Consider the following 26802-nt stretch of genomic DNA (forward strand, 5'->3'; position numbering starts at 1 on the left):
ATTATTTTTGTTTAGTTCTCTTTGTGATTTAACATGTATTCTACCTTAGTTCTCTGCCCAAGCTTTAAAACTCCTCTAACACATCAATTAATCCATCAGTTTGACTCTTTTCTCATATCTTCATTCCTTAATCAATTTAGAATGTATGTTCTTTAGTCCTAGGAAATTTTTCTTGAAAATTTTTCCCCTCTGTTTTCTTTTGAAATTACTTTATAATATGGGAACACTGGTTCAGTGTGGAGGGAATTTACTTAGGCAACACTCTTAGCCTCTTTATCTACCTCCGATAAGTCACTTCTTTTGTGAAGAGGAGGAAGAGAGAGAAAATTGTAAACTGTGCACAACAGAATTTACCACTTTAATAATCATTTTTAAGTGTTCTGTTCGGTGGCATTAAGTACATTCATATTGTTGTGCAACCATCACTACCATCCATTTCCAGAACATGTTTTCATCTTCTAAAATTGAAACTTTGCACTCATGAAATAATAACTCCCCATTCCCTCCTACCTCCAGTCCCTGGCACTTCCATTCTACTGTCCATTTGTGAATTTGACAACTCTAGGTACTTCATATAAGTGGAGTCATACAATATTTATCCTTTTATATCTTTATTTCATTTAGCATAATATTTTTAACATTCATCGTATTATATGGCATGTGTTAGGATATCCTTCCCTTTTTTTTTTTTTTTTTGTGCTTTTTAGGGCCGAACCTGTGGCACATGGAAGTTCCCAGGCTAGGGGTTGAATCAGAGCTGTAGCTGCCAGCCTATACCACAGCTCATGGCAATGCCAGATCCTTAACCCACTGAGTGAGGCCAGGGATCAAACCTGTGTCTTCATGGATACTAGTTGGATTTCTTGACCCACTAAGCCACAATGGGAACTCCAGGATTTCCTACCTTTTTAAAACTGAATAATATTCCCTTATATGTATATACCATATTTTGTTTATCCATTCATCTGTTGCTAGACATTTGAGTTGTTTTATTACCTTTTCTCTGTTGTGAATAATGCTTGCTATGAACGTTGGTTTACCAATCCTGTTTGAGTCCCTGCTTTAAACTCAAATATATACGCAGAAATGGACTTAATCATTTGATCCTTTCAGTGTATTAGCATTACTGTGTAACAGTCCACCTCAAATTTGAGTGGCTCAAAGCAACACTGATTTATTATTTTTTACAATTCTATGAGATGGCTATGCAATTTTTTTGTTTCTCTTACCTGAGTTCACTTGTGTGGCTGTATTCATATCATGGTTGGTGGGAGCTAGGGGGTCCAAGATGGCTTCAATCACATGTCTAGGGCCTTGGTAGGGACAGGTTGAAGGTGGGCTTTCTCTCTGTGCATAACCTGTCCTCATTTATGGTCTAGCTTAAACCTCCTGATGTAGCAGCTGAGTCCCAAGACAGTGAAGGCAGAAACTGCAGGGCATCTTGAGGCCTAGGCTCTAAGACTTCACACATCAATTTCATCAGAAATTATAGGGCAGAGTTTACAAAGCTAGCCCAAATTCAGGCAGTGGGGAGAAGTAGACTCCAACTCTTGTTGGGAAAATTGACCAGGTCACAGTGGGGGCCATTATTAAAATGCTCAGTCATACCTAATAACCTAAAAACTAATCCATAGATGAGAGGAACCTTGAGAAATGGAGAAGGACTGCCATTTGGGGAACAAAAAGTCCTTCTGGTGGGCCCTAATTTGGGTAGTTCGCTATTATATTTTAATAAGCAGAGAAGCATATGTATTTTTTGAGCTTGGTTATTTGCAAGAACTATGATATATTGTACCATGCAATAAGTTTTTGTTTCTTTTTCCTCTTTTTGTAAACAATTGTATGGTTATCTTTGTTTATTTATTTATTGTCTTTTTTTTGTTTGTTTTTTTAGGGCCACACCCATGGCACATGGAGGTTACCAGGCTAGGGCTTGAATTGGAGCTGTAGCTGCTGGCCTGCACCACAGCTCATAGCAGCACCCGTTCCTTAACCTGCTGAGAGCAGCCAGGGATTGAACCTGCATCCTCATGGATACTAGGCAGATTTGTTTCTGCTGAGCCATGGTGGGAACTCCCAAAACAATTGTGTGGTTAACTTTAAACTAATGTAGCTTGAGTGAAAAGGCTTTAGCTGACCCAGGCAAGCCATATCAGCTTTATTACTCTCTGGGCTATTTTAACTTGAGAGGTAAAACTGGCCTAGAATTATAGGCAAAGCTAAATAGGGATTTGATTTTTAATGTTTTGGTAGGTATAACAATATTATTGCTTTTATGGACTTCTTAAACCAGGTCTGTAGCTTTAAACTGGAAGGATGTCTAAAGTTCCAAATATGCTATCAAGTAACTAATGACTGAGTTTCAGAAGCTGTTAATTCCAGGTCTAGACAGACAGTTCTGAATCTTTTTAGGTTAAAAGAGGGTACTTTGTAATTATGTAACTTGTCACTACCCCTCCCCTGACCCCACCAGGTGGTTTCAAGTATTCTTGGATTTATATAGATGAGCTTAACTGTGATAATTTTAGTGACTGAAAGTGGCTTCACAAAAGGTTGGTTCATTTTATGAAGGAACAAATAAAACTGAGTGGGGGGATACTTTATTAAAAAGAAAATAATACATAGTCTTGATTCTTGGACTTGGTTTGAAAAATCTACTTCAGTCTTTATAGTCAGTACAGGAGCAGTGGGAGAATAAACCAAATAAAGGTGGACAAGTTGAATAAGTTAGAGGGAGAGAGGTTTTCTTAGACATCTTAGAAGAACCCTACCCCTCCAAAAATTTGTACACACACACTCATTTGCACACACACCTACAAATGAGACCACATGGTTTGACAAGTTATATAATTACAAAGTTAGCCCTCTCCCACATACCCCCTTTTTTTTTTTTATAATTTTTTTTATTTTCCCACTGTACAGCAAGGGGGTCAGGTTATCCTTACATGTATACATTACAATTACATTTTTCCCCCACCCTTTCTTCTGTTGCAACATGAGTATCTAGACAAAGTTCTCAATGCCCTTTTTTGACCTATAATGATTTAGCACTATCTATTTAGATCTAGAAATAGCAATTTAAGACTAGAACCTAAGTCACTAATTATTTTCTCTCTATATATGAAATTGAGGTCTTGAGGGCTGTATAGCGTACTATCATATGGCAGTGAGGTAATTTGCATATTTTTGTATCTGTGGACTTTTGGATGATTTCCAGTGTTTGTCTATGGCAAATGTTACTGCAGTGAACATTGTTGACATCGTTGTGCATGTACGTGAATGTTTCTATAAGATATTTGAAAACGAAATTACTGGGTTAAAGGATATGCAGAGTTTATATTTTTAAGAAAATATTTATGGCCCTATTTTCCTACAAAGATACCCATTGAAATTCATAAGCAAGCCTTTAAGAATGCCCTGTCCCCTTGTCAGTATTAGATAGCAATACTGTTTATTAACTTAATTTAGCTAATTTGCTGGATGAAAAAAATATTTTGTTTTAATTCGACCACCTTTGATTTCTGATGAGGTTTATTTTATTAATTTATTTTTTGGCTGCCCTGTGGCATATGGGGTTTCCCGGGCCGGGGATCAGATCTGAGCCACAGTTGTGACCCATGCTGCGATTGCAATGCCAGATCCTTAACCCATTGTGCTGGGCCGGTGATTGAACATGTGTTCTGGTGCTGCAGAGATGTTCTGCATCCTGATGTGCCATTGTGCCACAATGGGAACTCTTCTGGTGAGGTTTAGCGTCATTTCATTTATTGGATATCTTGTATTTCTTCTTGTATATATATTTTAAACCCATTTTTATTAGTTTTTGTATTTTGTTACTGATTTGAAGGAACTCTTTTTTGTATATTTTTTCTCTTAGTATGCAATTTGCTGTTTGATTTAGTTTATGGTATTTTGTTTTAGAAAAGCTTTAAATTAGAATATAGTGAAATCTTTCTATTTTTATTTTTCCTTTATGACTTTTGGATTTTGTATCTTGTTTAGCACAAGTTTTCTTCATCCCAGTATCATAACAATATTTTCTTAGACTTATAAAACATTTTTCCTTTTAGCTTTGTAAACTATGTGGGATTTATGTGTTGGATATAAGGTAGAGATGGCTATTTTTTCTCCCTAAATGAATTACCTATTGTGTTAACATCATTTATTGAATCATAATAAGTAGTACTTCAATAAAGTTACAAACATTTCTTTGTTTCTAGAACTTGTTTTCTTTATCTGTGGGTGGTCCTGTTCCAGTATGTTCTTTAATTTTAATTGCTTTTAAATACTATATTTTTATAATTGTTATGGTAGTTCTTCATATTTTTCCTTTTTCGAATGTCTTGGCATTTTTGTCCACATGAATTTTAGGATTAGTTTGCCAAGTTAACACACACACACACACACACACACACACACACTTTTTGGGATTTTAAAATTGGGATGGCCTTGGAGTTCCTGTTGTGGCTCAGCAGTAAATAACCCGACTACTATCCATGAGGATGCATATTTGATTCCTGGCCTCGCTCAGGGGTTAAGGGTCCAGTGTTGCTGTGAGCTGTGGTGTAGGTCCCAGATGCAGCTCGGATCTGGCATTGCTGTGACTGGCAGCTGCAGCTCTAATTCGACCCCTAGCCTAAGAACTTCCTTGTGCTGCACCTGCGGCCCTAAAAAAAAAAAAAAAAAAAAAAATCAATCAATCAATCATGCCCTGAATTTATAGATTAATTTGGGGGGAGAATTTTAGATGTTCCTATCCAACAAGCATGGTATGCCTAATCAGTTCTGTTATTTTCTTCTGTAAAGTATTTTAGTTTTTCTTATGTTGGATGTGTTGAATAGTAATGAAAAAAGTGGCTTCTGGTGCCAGGCTATTTGGATTCAGTCCCTACTAAGCTTGGGCAAATAAAAGCCCTTTTTTTGTGCTTTAGTTTCTACATCCATAAAATGGAAATAATAACTCATTAGGGTTATTAGGAAGATTAAGTGGGTTAAGACATAAAAGTTAATACACTTAAAATATGAGTTATTATTAGGTATATATAATTTCTGTTGCTTTTGTGAAAAAGATCTTATTTAAATCTCATTTTAATTGGTTGCCTTAGGTGTATAGGAAATTTATGATGTTTGTTCATGGTTCTTGATTTTAGATGCCTTGCTGAACTATAGTAATGTTACTAATTAGTACTATACAAATGGTTTTTTTAAAATTCTCTTGCATTCTTTAGATAATCATATATTTTGGCAGTGAATTGTTTTAGCTTTCAGTATCTATGCCGTGTAATTACTTTTTACTTATTTATATTGTGGATCTATTTTCATTGACTAGGACTTCTAATACAGTATGGAATAGAAGTGATGATAAAGAATGTTTTATCTATGTCTTTAAGTGGATTTGATGTTGATTTATAGAATTTAACTCTCTATGAAACTAAGAGTTTTTTTGTGTATATGTTCCTAACTTGTTAAGGAGTGGGTTTTGGCTTTTCATTAAATTATATTATACAAATAATAAATGATTATATTTTTACTACAGAATATTGAAAAATATGTAGAAATTATAGAGTAAAGCATGAAAGTTCTTCCTGTATCTTACTCTACTTTTATTCTCTGCAGATATATATGTTACTGTTATAGTTGGTTTGTATCCTTTTAATTCTTTTGCTATACCTTTATGTACATTTAATGTGTGTGTATGTACACATAATTTTATTTTTATAAAAACTACTTGATATTTTATTTGATTTAGCAGATGTAAAGTACCTATCATGTATCAGGCCGCTTTTAGGCATTAACATTCTTTTGTTTATTCAACAAATGTTTCTTCTGAATGTTTCCTAAGTGCCGGGCAGGGTCTTAGTTGCTGGAAATATAGCCATAAAGAAAAAGAAAAGTTCTACCCTCAGAGCTAACATTCTAAAGGTGGAGACAAAAAAATTAAAAAAAGAAAAAACCAAAAATGTAAGGGTAACTTGATCCCCTTGCTGTACAGTGGGAAAATAAAAACAAAACAGAACAAATGATGATAAAGGTGTGAAAAAAGTTAAAACAGGATAAAAGAGGATAGAGATTGACTAGTGTGCTGTTTTAGTGAGTGTGTCAGAGAAGACGTTTTTTGGAAAAAGGGACATTTTAGCAAAGACTTGAAGAGGCAGATGCTCAAGAAAAAACAGTAAAGTCTTAATCAGAGCAAAGACAATGAGGGAAGAGTGGTAGGAAAGAAGTTTGGAGATGTAGTGGGATGCCAGATTAGATGGAACCTTCTAGACCCTGGTAGGGATTTTGCAGTTTATTCCAAGCATAATAGGAAGCCACTGATGGTTTTTGAGAAGGAAAATGGCCATGTGTTAGTTTGTTAGGGCTGTCATAACAGAATACCAGAGTTGCTTAAACAACAGAAATTTATTTTCTTATAGTTCTGGAGGTTAGAAGTCCAAGATCAAGCTGTTAGTTTGGTTTCCTCTGAGACTTTTCCCTTTGGCTTTCAGATGGCTACCTTTCTGCTTTGTCCTTACCTGGTCTTTGATCTGTGTGTGCACATGTCCAGTGTCTGTGTCAAAATTTCTTCCTCTTATCAGGACATCAGTCAGATTAGATCCACCCTAATGGCTTCGTTTTAACTTAATCACCTCTTTAAAGCCTTATTTCTTTATTTTATTTAAAATATTTTATTACAGTTTTTTGCAATGTTCTGTCAATTTCTGCTGTATAGCAAACTGACCCATTTATACATATATATATACATTCTTTTTCTCATATTATCTTCTATCATGTTCCATCGTAAGTGATTGGATATAGTTCCCTGTGCTATACAGCAGGACTTTGTTGCTTATCCACTCCAAATGCAGTAGTTTGCATCACTAATCCCAAGCTCCCAGTCCATCCCACTCCCTCCCTGTCCCCCTTGACAACCACAAGTTTGTTCTCCATGTCCATGAGTCTGTTTCTTTTCTGTAGATAGGTTCATTTGTGCCATATATTAGATTCCAGATATAAGTGATATCATACTGTATTTGTCTTTCTTTCTCTCTCTTTTTTTGTTTTTTTTTTTGCTTTTAGGGCCGCTCCTGCGGCATATGGAGGTTCCCAGGCTAGAGGTTGAATTGGAGCTACAGCTGCTGGCCTACGCCACAGATACAGCAACGCAGGATCCAAGCCTCATCTGTGACTTACACCACAGCTTAAGCAACACCAGATCCTTAACTCCCTGAGTAAGGCCCAGGATCGAACCTGCATCCTCATGGTTCCTAGTTGGATTCGTTAACCACTGAGCCATGATGGGAGCTCCTTTAACTTTTTTAATAGAAGTTTTGTCAGGCTATATGCCCAGGAGTGGGATTGTTGGATCATATGGTTGTTTTATATTTATTTTTCTGAGGTACCTCCATACTGTTTTCTGTAGTGGTTGTACCAATTTACATTCCCACCAACAGTGTAAGATGGTTCCCTTTTCTCCACACCCTCTCCAGCATTTGTTATTTGTAGACTTATTAATGATAGCCATCCTGACCAGTGTGAAGTGGTACCTCATCATAGTTTTGATTTACATTTCTTTAATAATTAGTGATGTTGAGCATTTTTTCATGTGCCTGTTGGTCATTCCTCTATCTTCTTTGGAGAAATGTCTATTTAGGTCTTCTGCCCATTTTCAGCTGGGTTGTTTGGTATTTTTTTTGCTATTGAGTTGGATGAGTTGTTTATTTTGGAGATTAAGCCCTTGTTGGTTGCATTGTTTGCAACTATTTCCTCCCATTCTGTAGGTTGTCTTTTTTTTTTAAGCCCTAATTTCCTTTCCTTTTTTTTTTTTTTTTTTTTTTTTTCCTTTTTAGGCCCACACCTGTGGCATTTGGAAGTTCCTGGGCTAGGAGTCTGATTGGAGCTGCAGTTGCTGGCCTACGCCATAGCCACAACAATGTGGGATCCATGCCGTGTCTGTGACCTATACCATAGCTCACAGCAATGCTGGATCCTTAACCCACTGAGCAAGGCCAGGGATTGAACCCGTATCCTCATGGATACCAGTTGGATTCGTTACCCCTGAGCCACGATGGGAACTCCTAAATCCTTATTTTTAAATACAATCAGTCACATACTGAGGTTAAGACTTTATGACTTTTGGAGGAACACAGCCTGTAATACACATGATCTGCTTTCCTAAGTTTTTGTTTGTTTATTTAGGGTAGTTTTGCTGGCATCTTTTTTTTTTTAATTTATTTATATTAAAGTATAGTTGATTTAGAGTGTTGTGCCAATTTCATGATCGGCTTTCTTTAGGCTGCTAAGGATAGACTTGAGGTATGTGTGTGGAGTAGGAGTGGGGAGTAAGCTGAGGTATTAAGGTTAGAATGGACAGGAGACCAGTTAGGATACTGGAGATAGTGAAAGCATAGACTAAGCAAGTAGCTGTGGGGTTTTTTTGTTTTTGTTTTTGTTTTTTTAAGGCCACACCTGCAGCATGTGGAAGATCCAGCCCAGAAGTTGAATCAGAACTGCAGCTGCTGGCCTGGGCCACAGCCACGGCAGCACCAGATCTGAGCTGCATTTGCGAAGTACTCTACAGCTTGCAGCAATGCTGGATCCTTAACCTACTGAGGAAGGCCAGGGGATTCCTAACCCCCTGAGCCACAGTGGGAACTCCCTAGCTGTGGTATTGATAAGAAGTTACAGATTTGTGATTTTGAGAGTTGAGTACCCTTAGGTTTTTATATCCCCCCTTCTTGTGTTCTCTTCCTATTTTTTTTTCTTTCTATTTTTGAAAATTTTAAGCTAGTCAGAAATAAAAGTGGAGTTCCTGTTGTGGCTCAGTGGTAACAAACCTGACTAGTATTCTTGAGGATGCAGGTTCTATCCTTAGCCTTGCCCAGTGGGTTAAGGATCTGGCATTGCTGTGAGCTATGGTGTAGGTTGCAGATGTGGTTCAGATCTGGCATTGCTATGGCTCTGGCATAGGCTGCCAGTTACAGCTCTCATTCAGCCCCTGGCTAGGGACCTTCCATATGCCGCACCTGCCAGCCCTAAAAAGACAGAAAATTAAATAAATAAATAAACCCATCGTATCTCAGTGGTAATGAACCTGACTAGTATCCATGAGGATGCTGGTTCCATCCTTGGCCCTGCTCAGTGGGTTAAGGATCTGGTATTGTCGAGAGGTGCGGTGCAGATTGCAGATGGGTCTCAGATCCTGTGTTGCTGTGGCTGTGGTGTAGGTTGGCAGCTGCAGCTCTGATTCAACCCCTAGTCTGGGAACCTCTGTATGCTGCAGGTGTGGCCCTAAAAAGCAAATAAAATAAAATAAAATAAAAGCACTTTACCAAATCTGAGCAAAGTGTCCTTCCCTCTTGCCCACCTGTCCTAAAACAGGCCTCGATGTTTACTTTTCTAAGATTCTGTGTCTCTAAGATTTATCCTGGAATTCACTTCTGGACAGATTGTTCACATTCTTAGAAAACAGCTCTTCAGCTTTAACATGTCCTATTGTTATTTGTTTATTTGGCACAGAGGAGCATGGCCTGACTGGCTAAGTTATTACTGAAGTTCTTTATCATTTAAGAAATTTATAAGACTGTAATTTTTGCTATATGCAAAAGAAAACATACAGCCTTCTATAGAAGTGGAAGATAGTACACCCCAAAACAAATAACTTGTCACTCACCTTAAAAGCTAGGATCTGGGAGTTCCCATTTGGCTCAGTGGTAATGAATCTGACTAGTACCCATGAGGGTGTGGGTTTGATCTTTTGTCTTGCTCAGTGTGTTGAGGATCTGGTGTTGCCATGAGCTGTGGTGTAGGTCTTAAAAGAGGCTTGGATCTGGTGCTGTGGCATAGGCTGGCAGCTCAGATTCGACTGCTAGCCTGGAAGCTACCATATGCTGTGGGTGCAGCCCTAAAAGACCAATACACCATGTGAATATCAAAAAAAAAAAAAAAAAAGTAGGATCTATTTCAGTGTTCTCCCCCATGTTCTTCCTCTGTTTTCTCCCATGTTTCCCCCCCACAACAATTATTGTGAATTTTGTATTTATCATTCTTTTGCTTTATCTGTTGAAGTTCCCACTGTGGTGCATTGAAGGTTAAGGATTCAGTGTTGCTGCAGCTGTTGTGTAGGTCACAGCTGTGGTTCAGATTTGATCGCTGGCCTAGGAACTTCCTGTATGCCATGCGTGTGGCCGGAGAGGAAAAATGGAAAAAATAAAAAAGTTTTATCACATAGTATATATATAAACAATATACTGTTTATTTTTGCTTGTTTTTTGACTTTATATTAATGGTATTCATATGGTGTATAGTTTTGTGATTTGCTTTTTTCATTCACTATTACATTAAGATTTACTATGGTTGTAGCTTGTTGAAATATGTATTTGTTTTATTATATTCTATTATGTGAAAATAAATTTCATTGTGTGAACATTCCATAGTTTTTCCATGCTGCTGTCAGTAACATTTGGGTTGTTTCCTGTTGAGTTCATAATTGAGCTTCTTGTCTTAACACTCTCCCTACTTTTTTCATTTATTGACCTGGAGCGTAGGCTTTTTTCAGACTTTCTGGGAAAGAACTAATACCTTATGTGTATTTAGGCCTGTGGTTCTCTTTTCTATTTTCTCCATTATTTGATTGATATTTTCATGTTGTTTTCTAATTATTTCTAAAAAATTCTGAACTACTAACAGCATCCTTTTCTTTTTTCTTTTATTGAAGTATAGTTGATTTACGATATTGTGGATACTATGTTAGATTCAAGTGTACAACAAAGTGATTTAGCTTTTATATGTAGAGATTCTTTTCATTAGAGGTTATTACAAGGTTTTGAATATAGTTACCTGTGCTATGCATATATCCTTGTTGTTTGTTTTATATATAGTAGCATATATCTGTTAATCCCATACTCCTAATTCCCCCCCCTTTCCCTCTTTGGTAACCGTGTTTGTTTTTTTTTATGTCTGTTTCTTTTTTGTAAATAAATTAATATATTTTTTCCTTTTTCTTTTTATGGTGGTACCTGTGGCATATGGAAGTTCCTGGGCTAGGGGTAGAATTGGAGCTGCAGTTGCTGTCTATGCTACAGCCACAGCAATGCTGCATCCGAGCTGCGTCTGTGACCTACTCCGCAGCTTGTGGCAACGATGGATCCTTAACCCACTGGTTGAGGCCAGGCATTGAACCGGAATCTTCATGGACACTATGTTGGGTTCTTAACCTGCTGAGCCACAGTGGCAACTCCAATAAATAAATTAATTAAAAAAAAATTAATGGCCATGTCCATGGCATGTGGAAGTTCCCAGGCTGGTGATCGAATCTGAGTCACAGCTGTGAGCCACGCTGCAGCTTTAGCAGTGCTGTATTCTTTATCCCGCTGTGCTAGGCTGGGATCAAACCCACACCCCTGCAGTGACCTGAGCTACTGCAGTTGGATTTTTAACCCCCCATGTCACAGTGAGAACTCCTATTTGTATTATTTTTAATATTTATCTCTCTCTGTCTGACTTACTTCACTCAGTATGATAATCTCTGTCTATCCATGTTGCTGCAAATGGCAACATTTCATTCTTTTTCTTTTTTTTTTTTTTGTCTTTTCTAGGGCCGCTCTGGAGGCATATGGAGGTTCCCAGGCTAGGGGTCTAATCGGAGCTATAGCCACTGGCCTACACTAGAGCCACAGCAACTCGAGATCCGAGCCATGTCTGCAACCTACACCACAGCTCACAGCAATGCTAGATCCTTAACCCACTGAGCAAGGCCAGGAATCAAACCTGCAACCTCATGGTTCCCAGTCGAATTCATTACCTGCTGCGCCACCATGGGAGCTCCCAATATTTCATTCTTTTTATGGCTGAGTAATATTCCACTGTGTGTCTGTGTGTGTAACATCTTCTTTATCCATTTATCTGTGATGGACACTTAGGTTATTCCATGTCTTGGCTATTGTAAATAGTGCTGCTGTGAGCATTGTAGTGCATGTATCCTTTCAAATTAGAATTTTCATCTTTTCTGGGTATATGCCCAAGAGTGGGGTTGCTGGATCATATGGTAGTTCTACTTTTAGTTTTCTGAGGCACATCCATACTGTTTTCCGTAGTGGCTACACCAATTTACATTCCCACCAACAGTTTAGGAGGGTTCCCCTTTCTTCACACCCTTTCCAGCATTTATTATTTGTAGACTTTTTGATGATAGCCATTCTAACTGGTGTAAGGTGACACTTTATTGTAGTTTTGATTTACGTTTCTTTAATAATTAGTGACGTTTTTTGTTGAACATCTTTTCATGTGCCTGGTGGCCATCTGTATGTCTTCTTTGGAGAAACATCTATTTAACTCTTCTGCCTATTTTTCTATTGGGTTGTTGTTTGTTTTCTTTTTAGGTCCACAAATTCCCAGGGCTAGAGGTCAAATCAGAGCTGCAGCTGCCGGCTTACACCACAGCCACATCAATGCCAGCTCTGAGCGGTGTCTGCAACCTACAATGCAGCTCATGGCAACGCTGGATCCTCAACCCACTGAGTGGGGCCAGGAATCAAACCAGCATCCTCATGGATACTGGTTGGGTTCATAACTCGCTGAGCCACAGCAGGAACTCCCTGTTTGTTTGTTTTTTGTTGTTGTTGTTGTTTTGATACTGACTTGTATGAGCTGTTTGTACATTTGAAATTTAACCCCTTGTCGGTTGCATTAATTGCAAATATTTTCTCCCAGTCCACAGGTTGTCTTTTTGCGGTGTTTGTGGTTTCCTGTTCTAACATTTTCTAAGTCTGTTGTGATTTTATTCTCAAAAAAACCAAAACAAAAAATCACTATGAATGTGATTTTTAAATGTGATTTTTGATATGGAAATGAGATAAATCCATGAGTTTAGTCTTCCATCTTGATCCATAGCTCCTTCTGTTTCCTTTGTTTGCATGTTATTTTTTCATCTTCAGTGTGCAAGTTAATTGCACCCTATCTCTGAGAGGCCTTCCCTGACAGCTTCCTTCTTTCTGACTTTCTGTGTTTATGTCTTCTGCTCTGTGTTATACTGGCTTTCTGGTATTGAGTGCCTGAGGATGAGGAATGTGGTTTTATCCTTTTTACCTTTGATACACTAAAGGCTGCTAAGTAAATGCTTATTGACTAACACATCAAAGAATGAGTATAAATACAAGAAGTTTGTAGTAGGTACCCAGCCATCATACTGCCAGAACGGTTTTACTAATTAGGATAGTCATCTTCCTGCAGGGCTACCAGTCTGTGGGATATGCTTTCTTAGAGATGTAGTCATTTTCTTAGTCTGTAAAAGCAGTTTTGGGGAGTTCCCCAGTCCTCTAGTGGTTAGGAGTTGGCAGTTTCATCACTGTGGCTACAGTTCAATCATTGGTCTGTGAACTGAGATCTGCATTGAGCCACTGCACATTGCAGCCAATAAATAAATAAATAAATAAATAAAAGCAGCTTTGGAGACTGGTATAAAATGTCAAATACATTGTACTAGAAGAGACTGACAAAAATCATTATAAAAATAAGATTGACAGAGTTTATTTTTTTTATTTTTTTGTCTTTGTTGTTGTTGACAGAGTTTAAATATAATGAGATTTTGTTCTAATATTTAAGCTGATATGACTGCTCTATGTATTGAACAATATGCTTCTTTTAGGTTAAGTCTTCTGGTATGGTAGAATGTTTATTAAGTGCTTACAAATAAAAAGTAATGGAGGCTGAGTGGTAGGTTTGTTGTTTATGTTTAACTTCTAAAATACAGTTTTTGCATAGGTAAATATATTTTCATAGTTTAGAATTAAAAATACAGAGTATATTCCCTGTGTGTAGAAGATACAAACAGGAAAGTGTCTCTCTCATCTTTCTCTGTAGATATTGAAACTGACAAGCTTTTGAAGTTCTCTTCCCTAGGGTCAGCCAGTTTTTATTAGTTTAAAAATAGTGTTGGTTGTGTATGTGTGTATATTTGGATTTTTTAAAAAGTTGTATGGTAGTTGATTTACAAGGTTGTGCTGATTTCTGCTGTACAATAAGTCAGGATTTTTTTTTTTAAATTCTGCTATGCTGATCACTTGTGTTGGTGTAGTATAATGAACAGTTGACAAACTACAACAACATGTGTTTTGTTTTGTTTTAGATACATCAAATTACGAAATGGTTTGCAGGCACTTTTGATTTCAGACCTAAGTAATATGGAAGGTAAAGTGGGTGATGCAACAGATGATGAAGAGGAAGAAGAGGAGGAAGAAGAAGATGACAATGACGACGACGACGATGATGATGATGATGAAGATTCTGGAGCAGAAATAGAAGATGATGATGAAGAGGGTTTTGATGACGAAGATGAGTTTGATGATGATGATGATGATGATGATGATGAACATGATGATGATGATGATCTGGATACTGAGGATAATGAATTGGAAGAATTAGAAGAGCGGGCAGAAGCTAGAAAGAAAACCACCGAAAAACAGGTGTGAATCATGTCTGCTATATCTTTTTCTAATCTAGGAATCCTTGGGATAAGTTGTAAGCTTATATTTTAACTCTTAATGGCAAAAAGGAAGTATATATCTATCTTTTGGTCTTCATTAAAGGTATTCTTTATAAAGATTACATTTTAAAAAACATTTTTTTCTCTAATTATAAAAGTGATTAAATGCTTATTATAGAAACTAATAAAAAATAGAGATGTAAAAATTGCCCATAACCCTAACTCTCAGAGATAATCGCTTGTAGTGTTTGAATTTATGTTTATTTGTATACATCATATGTTTCATAAACAAATGCCTGGAGGAAAGGATCCGCATAATCCTTAGCCTAGGATAGAGGAATGAGAGGGTGTATTAAGATGCTGGAAAAAGCGAAAAAGAAAGAACAAGGCTAGTGTAGAATCCTCATCTAGGCCTTTGGGTCTAAGAGTCCTTTTATATGGGTAATTTCTATCTAGATAATTGAATGTGATTTATCTCTTTTTTATGGGAAAGCACCAAGGTCTGAATAAATAATAAGTAAATTGGAAGAATTGAAATTAAAATGGAGAGTTGAGCTTGGTGAAGTATATAATAACAGTTTATAAATAGATAAATAGGCTTGAAAGAAGTATTTTCTTCTCTGGATATTTTTTGAAAAAATGCCATTTTGCATAAGGAAGTACCAACATTGGTGGATGCTATTCTGGAGCCATTATAGTGGAATTGATCAGTAAATGTTTGTTAATGTTAGGACCTTGAATATTGATAATATATTCAACATGGTACAGTCCTTAAAAAAATGAATTTAAGTCCAGATTACTACCACTAAAATCTAAATGGCAAATGTATAATGCCATAAAGTCAGCTCTCAAAGTGTGAAGATGTGAGATATAAGTAGTAGATAAATCTCAGATAAATCCTTTGTTAGGTACTCTTCCTGGAAAAAATTATTTTTTTGAAGAAAGTTGTCCCAGTTCTTTCGCTGAATTGTTGGGGGGATTGAGTCATGTTTTAAAGAAGCGATTTGCATAAGCAATGAGATCCTGCTGTATAGCACAGGGAACTATAATCACTTGTGATGGAACATGATGGAGGATTATGTGAGAAAAAGAATGAATATATACACTGAGGTTGTGGGTTTGATCCCTGGCCTTGCTCAGTGGGTTAAGATTCTGGCGTTGCCATGAGCTGTGGTGTAGGTCACAGACGTGGCTGGGATCTGGCATTTCTGTGTCTGTGGCGTAGGCCAGTAGCTGTAGCTCCAGTTCAACCCCTAGCCTGGGAACCTCCATATGCCATAGGTGCGGTCCTAAAAAAAGCAAAATAATAATAATAATAAATAAATAAAGATGCTATTTGCAGAAGTTCCCTTGTGGCACCCTGGCTGAGATTGGGCATTGCCTTGGCTGTGGCACAGGCTACAACTGCAGCTTGTGTTCGCTTCCTGGTCCAGGAACTTATACATGTTGTAGGTGCAGCCAAAAACAAAACAAAACAAAACATCCCTACAAACTTTGGGAAAAAATGTATATATGTGCTGCTTGATAGTCTATACTAAAGTCTTCATAAATAAATCAAGAATTAGTAAATCCAGTTTTAATTTAAAATAGATCTCATAATTCCAAATAGAGTGGTACTAGAAGGGAAGAAATGATAAAAGTCAGAGTGGAAAGAACATTGACAGTCTGGAAACCTGAATTCTGATTCTGACTCTGTCCCTATCTTTCTGAATGATCTTGGCCTTTTCATTTTCTTGTTTTTTTCCTCATTTCTAAAACAAGGGAATTAGATTACACACATTTCGAAGTCCATTTTAGCTCCAAGACTTAAAACTGTGTTATAACTTTATAACTGAATATTCTCTGTCTGTGGGTTGTCTGTCTGTTAGTAGCTTTTCCTGTGCTTTGGACTTGTTTATATCTTCTCTCAACTGATAAGCAAAACTCTAGGATTAAATTAAAAGTTGTTTTGCCAGCCAATTTTATTGTCAATATATAATATCTTAGATTTATAGAGCGATTGTGAGCTCCTTTGACAAATGAAGTTGTGAATCTATTATTTGGGGTACCCCTTTTTATTTTGCTTAAGTACATCAAACTCTAAATGTTTACCTTTTCTAGGAGCAGCAAACTCAGATTCTAGTGATCATTTAAAAACTGGCTTAGATGCAGCCTTTCTTTTCTGAGAACTCAGTATATTTCCTCATATGATATTGATAGCTAATTTTCTGGATATTAGAAAGGAATGGAAGAACCTAATGTAGTTTGAAGAGGAGATCGAGTTGTTTTGTTTCAGGTGCAGTGTGTACACTAGTGAAAGCAAAGACCCCATGGTCATAATGACGGAAACGATTATATTCACTGAATGAATAAATATTTGCAAAAGGGAAATAAAGTAGATAGTTTAGATAAAGAGGTGGCTTAAACTGTAGGATTTTGAGTGGTTTTATGATTTTTTTTATTTGGAAATTGTGAACTGTGTTTAAGATAAATACAAGAATTTATAAGAGAAGTGGGAAGAAAAATTTTTGAGGTTTTTGGAGAGTATTTATGTAATTAAGTTAAGTACTCTTTTAAGTCATCATTTTTATCTCCCTCCATTTTCTTCCTTCTAAAATAAAGTTGTTCTTGATCTGAAAGTTTTGATAAATTAACAAGATTAAATTTTAAGTATGATATATGTTGAATTATGATTCATTCAGGGCTTTCTTAAATCATTTCTCAAGTATGAATATCTCAAGTATGAATTTCTTGGGTAGATAATTCTCAAGTATAAATTTCTTTTCTAGCAATTGCAGAGCCTGTTTTTGCTGTGGTCAAAGCTGACTGATAGACTGTGGTTTAAGTCAACTTATACAAAAATGTCTTCAACCCTGCTGGTCGAGACAAGAAATCTTTATGGGGTAGTTGGAGCTGAAAGCAGGTTAGGCATCTATTAAACATCACAGAACAGGTTAGACTGTGGTTTGAAGAAGTGGCTATTCCCTCATGTTTTAACTGAGTTTATGTGCCTGAGTCTTCAAAATGGGATAAGCGAGGCTGTTTGGTTCTTCCAAAAACATACTCTTTTTTTCCCCCTGGGACATGGTTAGACTTTAAATCAGGTGCACACTGTTATTTAAAAGCCCTGTGACAGCATAACCATTTATCAAAAACTATGTCAGAGTTCCCTTGTAGTTAAGGATCTGGTGTTGTCACTGTAGTGGCTTGGGTTGCTGCTGTGGCACAGGTTTCATCCCTAGCCTGGGAACTTCCATATGCTGTGAACTTGGCCAAACAAACTGAAAGTCTGTGTCATCAAATGTGTTAGCCTTTTAAAATTAACATTTGTAAAATTTGGGAAAGTTCATCAACTTTCTATCCTCAAAGGATTCAGATTGACTATTTTTGTCTCCTTTTTTGTGTCCTTTAACTTACAATGATAATAATAGTATGCCCTGATCATTTTAAATGCAGAATTTGGTGTACCTCCTAACCATCTATTTTGTTGGAAGCTGACTTTCCCAAGGTATTGGGAGACTATCAACAAATAAGTAATATATCCCATTTATTTTCAATAAGAAGTGAAGAACTAAAAAGCCTCTTTAAAGTTTAGTTTTTTAAATAGTTAAAATTTTTTCTTTTTTAATCATTTATCATCTGTGTTAGATGTTTTCCTAACTTGTTGTTTTATGCTGTTTTAATAAAAACAAGATTTCCTGAGTTACTTGTTGAGAATTTTCCCGTCTAGTAACTGAATTCTGAACACAGAGCCTTTCGTTGCTTAGGGATCTTTAGAGAGCATCTACTCAGATATATTACTTCTGCAGATTTCCAAAATCTGATAAATCAGGAAACAGACTTGGTTCAGAACTCTGAAATGCTGACATGGAATGATACTTGCGTGGGCCGGTCAGTCCCCCTTTGCTTTTCTGTCTGTTTCTGCTTTTTCCCTTAGGTCTGTACCTGTTCAGCATTTGGCAGGATGGCAAGAGGAGGAGCAGCAGGGTGAAACTGACACAGTTCTGGTGAGTTTCACTTTGCTGCTCCTCCTGATTCTCAGGGAAAGAATTTTGTTACCTTCTATTGGAAAACATCCACCACCTCCAAGTGAATCCTTAAACTGTGATGACAATATTATTCCTTTAGGATTGACTCACTATTTGTATGTGTTCTACTCACTCCAGTCTGCAGCGGCTCTTTGTGTTGGAGTTGGGAGTTTTGCTGATCCGGATGACCTGCCAGGGCTGGCACACTTTTTGGAGCACAGTAAGATCTTTGTAAAATATCATTCCTGGGTGTGTTTTTTCCTCTAAATTTCTATGGATTATTTCAAAGATAAGTAACTGGTTTGGTAGAATTATGATGTGTTTTATCTGAGAAAAGCTGGGGAGTTCCCGTTGTGGCACATCGGAAACGAATCCGACTAGGAACCATGAGGTTGTGGGTTTGATCCCTGGCCTTGCTTGGTGGGTTAAGGATCCAGTGTTGCCGTGAGCTGTGGTGTAGGTCACAGACATGGCTCGGATCTGGCGTTGTTGTCGCTGTGATGTAGGCCAGCAGCTACAGCTCTGATTTGACCCCTAGCCTGGGAACCTCCATATGCACGGATGTGGCCCTAAAAAGACAAAAGGGGAAAAAAAGAGCAAAGCTTAGAAAAAAATCTTTATGAATAGTCATAGGGGAGGACTTAATTTAATCTCCTTGAGTGTACTTGTCTAAGGATTGGAGTGAAACCACTTAGAAAACTATTCTAAAATGTAGGTTTTATTATTCACGTATGTTAAAGCCAACAAATCAGGGGAAAATTGCTAATCTCTAGGTTTAGGCTGTAGCCTTGGGAAGGGGGGGCAGTCTTTTCCAGGGTTGGCAAAGCCTCAAGATGTCAAAGCATCAGAAATACAGAAAATAAAAAGGCATGATTAATATCAAAACAAAGCAAAATCTTCAGTTTAATTATGAGTGTTCCTAAGTAAAACCTATATGGATGCACAGTTAGAATTCCTTAAATCTTGAATTATTCCTTTTTTGGTATCCTGATTTTCTAAGCTCTTTGAGGATAAACTTCTCAACCTTATGAGTTTTTATAGCAGAAATCATATATATATCTGTTTACATTTTAACCTTTTTTATAAATTATGTATTTCTTTCATTAAAAATAAAATATTTTTTGAGTATAAAAGTAATATAATATAATTTTATGGAAAATTACAAAAACAAGTGTAATGGAGCAAGTAAGTATAAACCAGGGAATTCCCATTGTGGCCCAGCAGGTTAAGAACCTGACAAGTATCCATGCAGATGCAGGTTTGATCCTTGGCCTTGCTCAGTGGGTTAAGGATCTGGCATTGCTGCAAGCTGAGGCATAGGTCACAGACGCAGCTTGGATCTGGCATTACTGTGGCTGTGGCGTAGGCTAGCAGCTGCACCTCTTATTCAACCCCATATGCTGCAGGTGTGGCCTTAGAGAGAAAGTAAGTATTATCCAGATGTAACCATTGTTCATGTGTTGGCATATATTCTTCCATTTTTTTTTTTTTTTGCATTTGATGAAATTTCGTCTTTTTAAATAAAAGCATTGTCTCTATCTTTGTGTTCTATGACTTTGTGTTCTTTCCACTTAGTGGTGTTCATGGGTAGCTTGAAATACCCGGATGAGAATGGGTTTGATGCCTTCTTGAAGAAACATGGAGGTAGTGATAATGCTTCTACTGATTGTGAACGTACAGTCTTTCAGTTTGATGTCCAGAGGAAGTACTTCAAAGAAGCCCTGGATAGGTAACTAACTCAAAATGTAATTTTATTTTGATTATCTAATGCTACCTTATAATTAGAGGCTTTTTTTTTATAGCGGTTCTCTGATTCTGTAGAATTGTCACAATGCTTTATTTGGAGACAAGAACAAACTATAAATACACCTTGGCACTTGTTCTATAATATTTAGTTTCTGCATTAAAATTAAACTGAAGCCCTTTTTTTTTTTTTTTGTCTTTTTGCCATTTCTTGGGCCGCTCCCGTGGCATATGGAAGTTCCCAGGCTAGGGGTCTAATCGGAGCTGATACACCAGGGCCACAGCAACGCTGGATCCAAGCTGCGTCTGCAACCTATACCACAGCTCACAGCAACACCAGATCATTAACCCACTGAGCAAGGGCAGGGATCGAACCCGCAACCTCATGGTTCCTAGTCGGATTCGTTAACCACTGCACCACGACGGGAACTCCCCTGAAGCCCTTTTAAACACCTTTTGAGTATTATAAATATTGTAGTCTCTAGTGACTCATAATTGCAGTTGTTTTTTTTTATAATTTTGTAGAAAATGTGGAAAATCAGAGAAGAAAAAAGAGATAAGATTGCTCCCAATTTTCTAATCTAGGGTTAACCATGATTGATATTTTGGAATATAGCCATCTATATTTGTAATATATATGGGATAAGCTTGTTTGTATCTTTCATATTTTTAACAAGATATGTATTTTTTATGTATGATTTTATATAATCTATAAAATATGATCTTAACTGATTATATATGATTCATATTATATAGAAGTAACCATAATCTGTTCAGCCAGTCACATATTACTGGACCGTTGAATTATTTCCAGTTTTCTAGTAATGTGATAACTCTACTAATCTTTGTGTATGTCCTTAACTATTTCTTTTAGTTAAGTTCTAAGGATGAAATTGCTGGGTATATTTGCATGAATGTCTTAAAGCCTTTTTTTTTAAAGCTTTTGGTACTGCAAAATTGTCTTCTAGAAAGTTTATGTCAGTGCATTAACAGAGCTTTGATATCACACGGTTGTAGACCAAAGCCTATACTAGAAAAAAAGAGTCGCTTTATACCAAATTCTAGATAAATGTAAGATTGAAATATGAAAAAGGAAAATCTTGGAGTTCTCTTGTGGTGCAGTGGGTTACAGATCTGATATCGTCACTGCAACAGCATGGATTGCTGCTGTGGTGTGAATTTAATTCCTGGCGCTGGAACTTCCACATGCTGTGGGCATGGCAAAAAAAAAGGAAAGAAAAATACTAACTTTGACCAGTATAATGTAAGTCCTGAGGGCAGAGGTTTTGGTCCATTTTTTTTATTGATATATCTCCCATATCAAAAATTTGGCAGCTACTTGGTATTTCTTGAATGAATTAATAGAAAAACACCCCATAAAGTAAAAACACAGTGGCAAAAAAATTCTCAAAACATGACAAAAGCCCAGTTTTCTTAAATCATCTTATCCCTTAAGAGAGTAATTTAACCCTTAGAAATCTTTCAGGTAAATTCCTTTAAGTTGAAATCATATGCCGTTATTTACAAGAATAAATATTTATGTGTTTTTTGTTTCTTTTCCTTTTTTTTTTACCTTCATCCTCATAGATACTAGTCAGATTCGGCTCCACTGTGCCACAACAGGAACTCCCTGTTTGTTTGTTTTTGAAAACTCAATGAATTTTATAATATTCGTAGTTGTACAACCATCATCATAATCCAGTTTTACAACATTTCCATCCCAAACCTCCAGCCTATCCCTCACTACCCCAACCTGTCTCTTTCGGTAATCATAAGTTTTTCAAAGTCTTTGAGTCATTTTCTGTTCTTGCAAAGAAGTTCATTGTATCCTTTTTTAAGACTTGACATGTAAGTGATAGCATATAATGCTTGTTTCTGACTAACTTCATATAGCATGATAATTTCTAGATCCATCCATGTTGCTGCAAATGCCATTATTTAGTTCCTTTTTATGGCTAATGCTACATTATGTACGTCACTCATCTTCTTAATCTATTCATCGGTCCGTGGACATTTAGGTTGTTTCCATGACTTTTAGGAATAATGCTGCTATGAACATAGAGATGCATGTATCTTTTTGAATTGTAGTTTTGTCCGAATATATGCCCAGGAGTGGACTTGCTGGATCAAATAGTAGTTCTACATTTAGTTTTCTGAGAAACCTCCATACCGTTTTCCATAGTGGTTGTACCAATTTACATTCCCACCAGCAGTGTAGGAGAGTTCCTTTTTTCCCACACCCTCTCCAGCATTTATTGTTTATAGACTTTTTGATGATGGCCATTCTGGCTGGTGTAAGGTGGTACCTCAGAGTGGTTTTGATTTGCATTTCTCTAATAATGAGTGATGTTGAACATCTTTTCATGTGTCTTTTGGCCATGTGTATGTTGTCTTGGGAGAATTGCTTGTTTAGATCTTCTGCCCATTCTTTGATGGGGTTGCTTGTTTATTTTTTAGAGCTACACCCATAGCATATGGAAGTTCCCAGGCTAGGGGTCAAATTGGAGCTGTAGCCAATGGCCTACGCCACAGCCACAGCCACAGCCATGCCAGATCCGAGCTATGTCTGCGACCTACACCACAGCTCAAGGCAATGCCGGATCCGTAACCCACTGAGTGAGGCCAGGGATTGAACCCGCAACCTCATGAAATTACGACAGTATTCATGATACTAACTCTGAGGTTAATGTGGGTGCTGGGTCCTTGCTGACAGTGGTCTTTCTTTTTTGCTTTTTAGGTCCACATCTGTGGCATATGGAAGTTCCCAGGCTAGGGGTCAGATCAGGGCTACAGCTGCCGACCTACGCCACAGCCATAGCAATGTGGGATCTGAACCAAGTCTGTGACCTACACCACAACTCACAGCAACATCAGATCTTTAACTCACTGAGTGAGGCCAGGGAGTGAACCTGAATCCTCATGGATCCTAGTTGTGTTCTTTACTGATGAGCCACAACAAGAACTCCTTTTTTCTTTTTCTTTCTTTCTTTCTTTTTCTTGCTCTGAGTGCGGGCCATTTAGGTGTTTACTTTATAGTCTGTCCCTTTACTTTTCTGTATGGTGTCATATTTTATAATAGAGAAAAGGTAGTTTATAGACTTTAAAATCTGGAAATGCAGTGTATTTTTATGTTTTACATACACATGATTATGAACTAAATCTTCAACTAAGTAAAACTAATTAAAAAAATAGATGTTGACTGATGAAAAGCTTTTACTGAATAGTTTTTGTGGTTTTTTTTTTTTTTTTTCAGATGGGCCCAGTTCTTCATCCATCCACTAATGATCAGAGATGCAATTGACAGAGAAGTTGAGGCTGTTGATAGTGGTAAGTGCTTTCTGTTTTACTACTTTTTCCTTCATTGACCCAGTTATTTAACACATTTATCATTCTTTATCACTCTTTATATCATATAGGTCTAAATTGAAATAGATATGTCGTGTTTATTCCTGAAGCTATTAAATATCTAATTCAGTATATATTTGAAATAAATCAAAGGATGGTAGATTTTTTTATTTTTCAGCCTCTGTTTTTTGATGGTTTTACCACAGTGACTGACCTTTTGCAGGATAAGAGCCTAATTCTTAAAGCTTATACTGGCTGTTAAAACTAAAAATTCACATACTCTTTTTGCATGAAGAGACATTTTCTGTGAGGTTCTATTTTAAGCACTATCCTGGTATTTAAATAGCTTATCCTTTGTTACCTTTGTGTGTCAGTGCTTTGTGGTTTGAATTTCTATAGTTCCAAAAACAACTGTGATGTATATGTGGATGAAGAAACTAAACTGAGCAGGAAATGCATTTAATTTTACATTTTGATAGTTTTTCTTTGTGATTTAAAGAATGAAGACCATAAAGCTATATGTCCACATAGGGTGAGGATTCGTTATAGAGCTGTACTATAAATATTCCGTAATTACAGAGTACCACTAAATAGCACCACTGCACATTAACACTGTTCTTTATTTTAGCATTAGAAACATGTAATACTAGACTTGGGGGGGAGGTACTTCCAGTTCATATAGATTGAGTTTGGCTTGCAACAACTGAAGAGGCCAGGCCTCTCTGCGTACTAGTTCCTCCTTTTGTAACATTCCACCCCCCCTCCCCCCCGTGGTTTGATTGAGTATCTAGTTTTGGTAATCATTTATTACACTCACTAGACTGAGTAAACTTCCGATGGCTGGAGAGAACTATGTCTTGAGTCAGCAAATTGTGTTTCACTTATAGAAATGTCACTAACTTGTGGCCCTCAATTTATTTGTAAAAGAGGGTGGGATGGAGTTAGAAGCCTCCTAGCTCTAGTAGCTACTTAGAATCAAGAATTTATTTTCTTCATTTTTGTTACTTGCTTTCTCTCCCATAGTGTCTGTTTTTTCATAGACTTAAGTAATTATTTGTTGAGTGCTTGAAAAACCAAAATAACTAAGGAAAACTTGGAGTTCCCATTGTGGCTCAGTGGTAACGAACCTGACTAGTATCCATGTGGGTTCAATCCCTGGCCCCACTCAGTTGGTTAAGAATCTGGCATTGCTGTGAGCTGTAGTGTAGGTCGCAGGTGCAACAGCAGCTGCAGCTCTGATTCAACCTCTAGCCTGGGAACTTCCTTATGCTGTGGATTCAGCCCTAAAAAGACAAAAAACAAAACAAGCAAATACCCCGCCCAACCCCTGCCAAAACTGAAGAAAACTAAGTGCCTTAAAACCTTCCCTACTTTTTGGGACCTAGGAAGTATACTCAGTGTCTTTAATTCTTTCAAGTCTAATACTATTTTATAAGTTTAATTCAGAATGTATTTCGTTATAGTTGGAATATTATGAAGAAATATATATACACACATATATATGTGATATATGACATGTACACACGTACGTAAAGTATTTTTGGTTTCAAATGAACTTAAGCTAAAAGCTGTTTGTTTTTTGTTTGTTTTTGATGATAGGAGACCTAAATTGCAATTTTTGATCTGATACAAATAGCTAGGTATATATCATTAGTTACCTAACCTAAATATGGAGGATTTACTTAAGACTAAGGATATGGAAGAGGTCTTTATATTTTTACACATTGGTAGATGTAGGTATTTATTGTGAACACAGCATAAATTTATCTTGGCTAAGACCACAAAATATTTAATAGTTTTATATGTTAACACATATAATATGAAGACCATCAAGAGGTAATAGCTCTTGGCCAGGTGCAAGTTAGTATTATATTAACTCATCTTAGCTTTTCTTTTTCCAGAATTAGTATCTGCAAATAATAAATGAGATCCATTAACCAGTTTTGAAAACTCAATAATCAGATGTTATTTTCTTTTATTCAGATGTGATAGTCTTTATTCTATCATTCTCATCTCATTCCCATATTTTTAGTTGCCTGCACCCTTGGATGGCCTATTCAGTGTAAGAGGAGTTAAAAGGAAATTCAACTAGTAGCTTCTATCCTAGTAGATTCATCTTTTTCCTTTTCCTCTATTTTTCTCCATCTGCTTATGGAAGAGATTCTTTTGTGAGTTTTTATTTATTACCTTGTTTTACCTTCATTACTTTATCACCATGCCCTGCATTGATGATCTATTTGTGCCCTAATCTTTCAATGGAATGGTTATACACATAAATGTATAAGCATTTATTTGCACAGTGCAGGTAGGTCCATTCATTATAGTTTTCTTGAATATATTTAATAACAAGCTCATACATCTCCACAGGTAGGTTTTAAAATTAACAAACTGAAGGATAAAAACCATATCATCCTCTCAATAGATGCGGAAAAAGCCTTTGACAAAATCCAACACTCATTTCTGATAAAAACCCTTCAGAAAGTGGGCATAACGGGAACCTACCTCAACATAATAAAGGCCATATATGACAAACCCACAGCTAACATCATTCTCAATGGTGAAAAGCTGAAAGAATTCCCACTGAGATCAGGAACAAGACAAGGATGTCCGCTCTCACCACTACTCTTCAACATAGTTTTGGAAGTCCTAGCCACAGCAATCAGAGAAGTAAAAGAAATAAAAGGAATCCAAATTGGAAAGGAAGAAGTAAAACTATCCCTGTTTGCAGATGACACGATTCTATACCTAGAGAATCCTAAAGACTCTACCAGGAAACTGTTAGAGCTCATCCATGAATTTGGCAAAGTCGCAGGATACAAAATTAATATGCAGAAATTGACGGCATTTCTATACACTAACAATGAAAGATCAGAAAGAGAAATTAGGGAAGCAATCCCATTTACCATCGCATCCAAAAGAATAAAATACCTATAAGTAAACCTGCCTAAAGAGTCAAAAGACCTGTACTCATAAGCCACTGATGAAAGAAATCAAAGATGACACAAACAGATGGAAAGACATACCATGTTCTTGGACTGGAAGAGTTAATATTATCAAAATGACTATACTACCTAAGGCAGTCTACAGATTCAATGCAATCCCTATCAAATTACCAAGGACATTTTTCACAGAACTCAAACAAAATATTTTAAAGTTTGTTTGGAAGCACAAAAGACCCACAATAGCCAAAGACATCCTGAAAAAGAAAAATGGAGCTGGAGGAATCAGGCTTCTGGACTTCAGACT

The 26802-nt window shown here is 36.8% G+C and overlaps 1 protein-coding gene across 3 annotated transcripts in view; it reads left to right on the forward strand.

Moving 5' to 3' along the window:
• Positions 1-26802, forward strand: part of NRDC (nardilysin convertase) — an 89254-nt gene that overhangs the window by 18662 nt on the left and 43790 nt on the right. For 2 of the 3 annotated variants that reach the window (XR_007136159.1, XM_047789125.1), the window contains exons 2-5: positions 14105-14441; positions 18607-18688; positions 20044-20197; positions 23465-23538. Coding sequence is in view for 2 of the 3 variants with exons in the window: in XM_047789125.1 (XP_047645081.1) it covers positions 14105-14441; positions 18607-18688; positions 20044-20197; positions 23465-23538 (647 nt within the window). In the remaining variant the exon portion in view is untranslated. Of the gene's footprint in view, positions 1-14104; positions 14442-17229; positions 17364-18377; positions 18448-18606; positions 18689-20043; positions 20198-23464; positions 23539-26802 lie in introns of all 3 variants that reach the window. The other variant, XM_047789126.1, reaches the window with a different exon arrangement.

The sequence above is a fragment of the Phacochoerus africanus genome, chromosome 8 (assembly GCF_016906955.1).
Source record: "Phacochoerus africanus isolate WHEZ1 chromosome 8, ROS_Pafr_v1, whole genome shotgun sequence".
In the NCBI taxonomy this organism is placed as follows: Eukaryota; Metazoa; Chordata; class Mammalia; order Artiodactyla; family Suidae; genus Phacochoerus; species Phacochoerus africanus.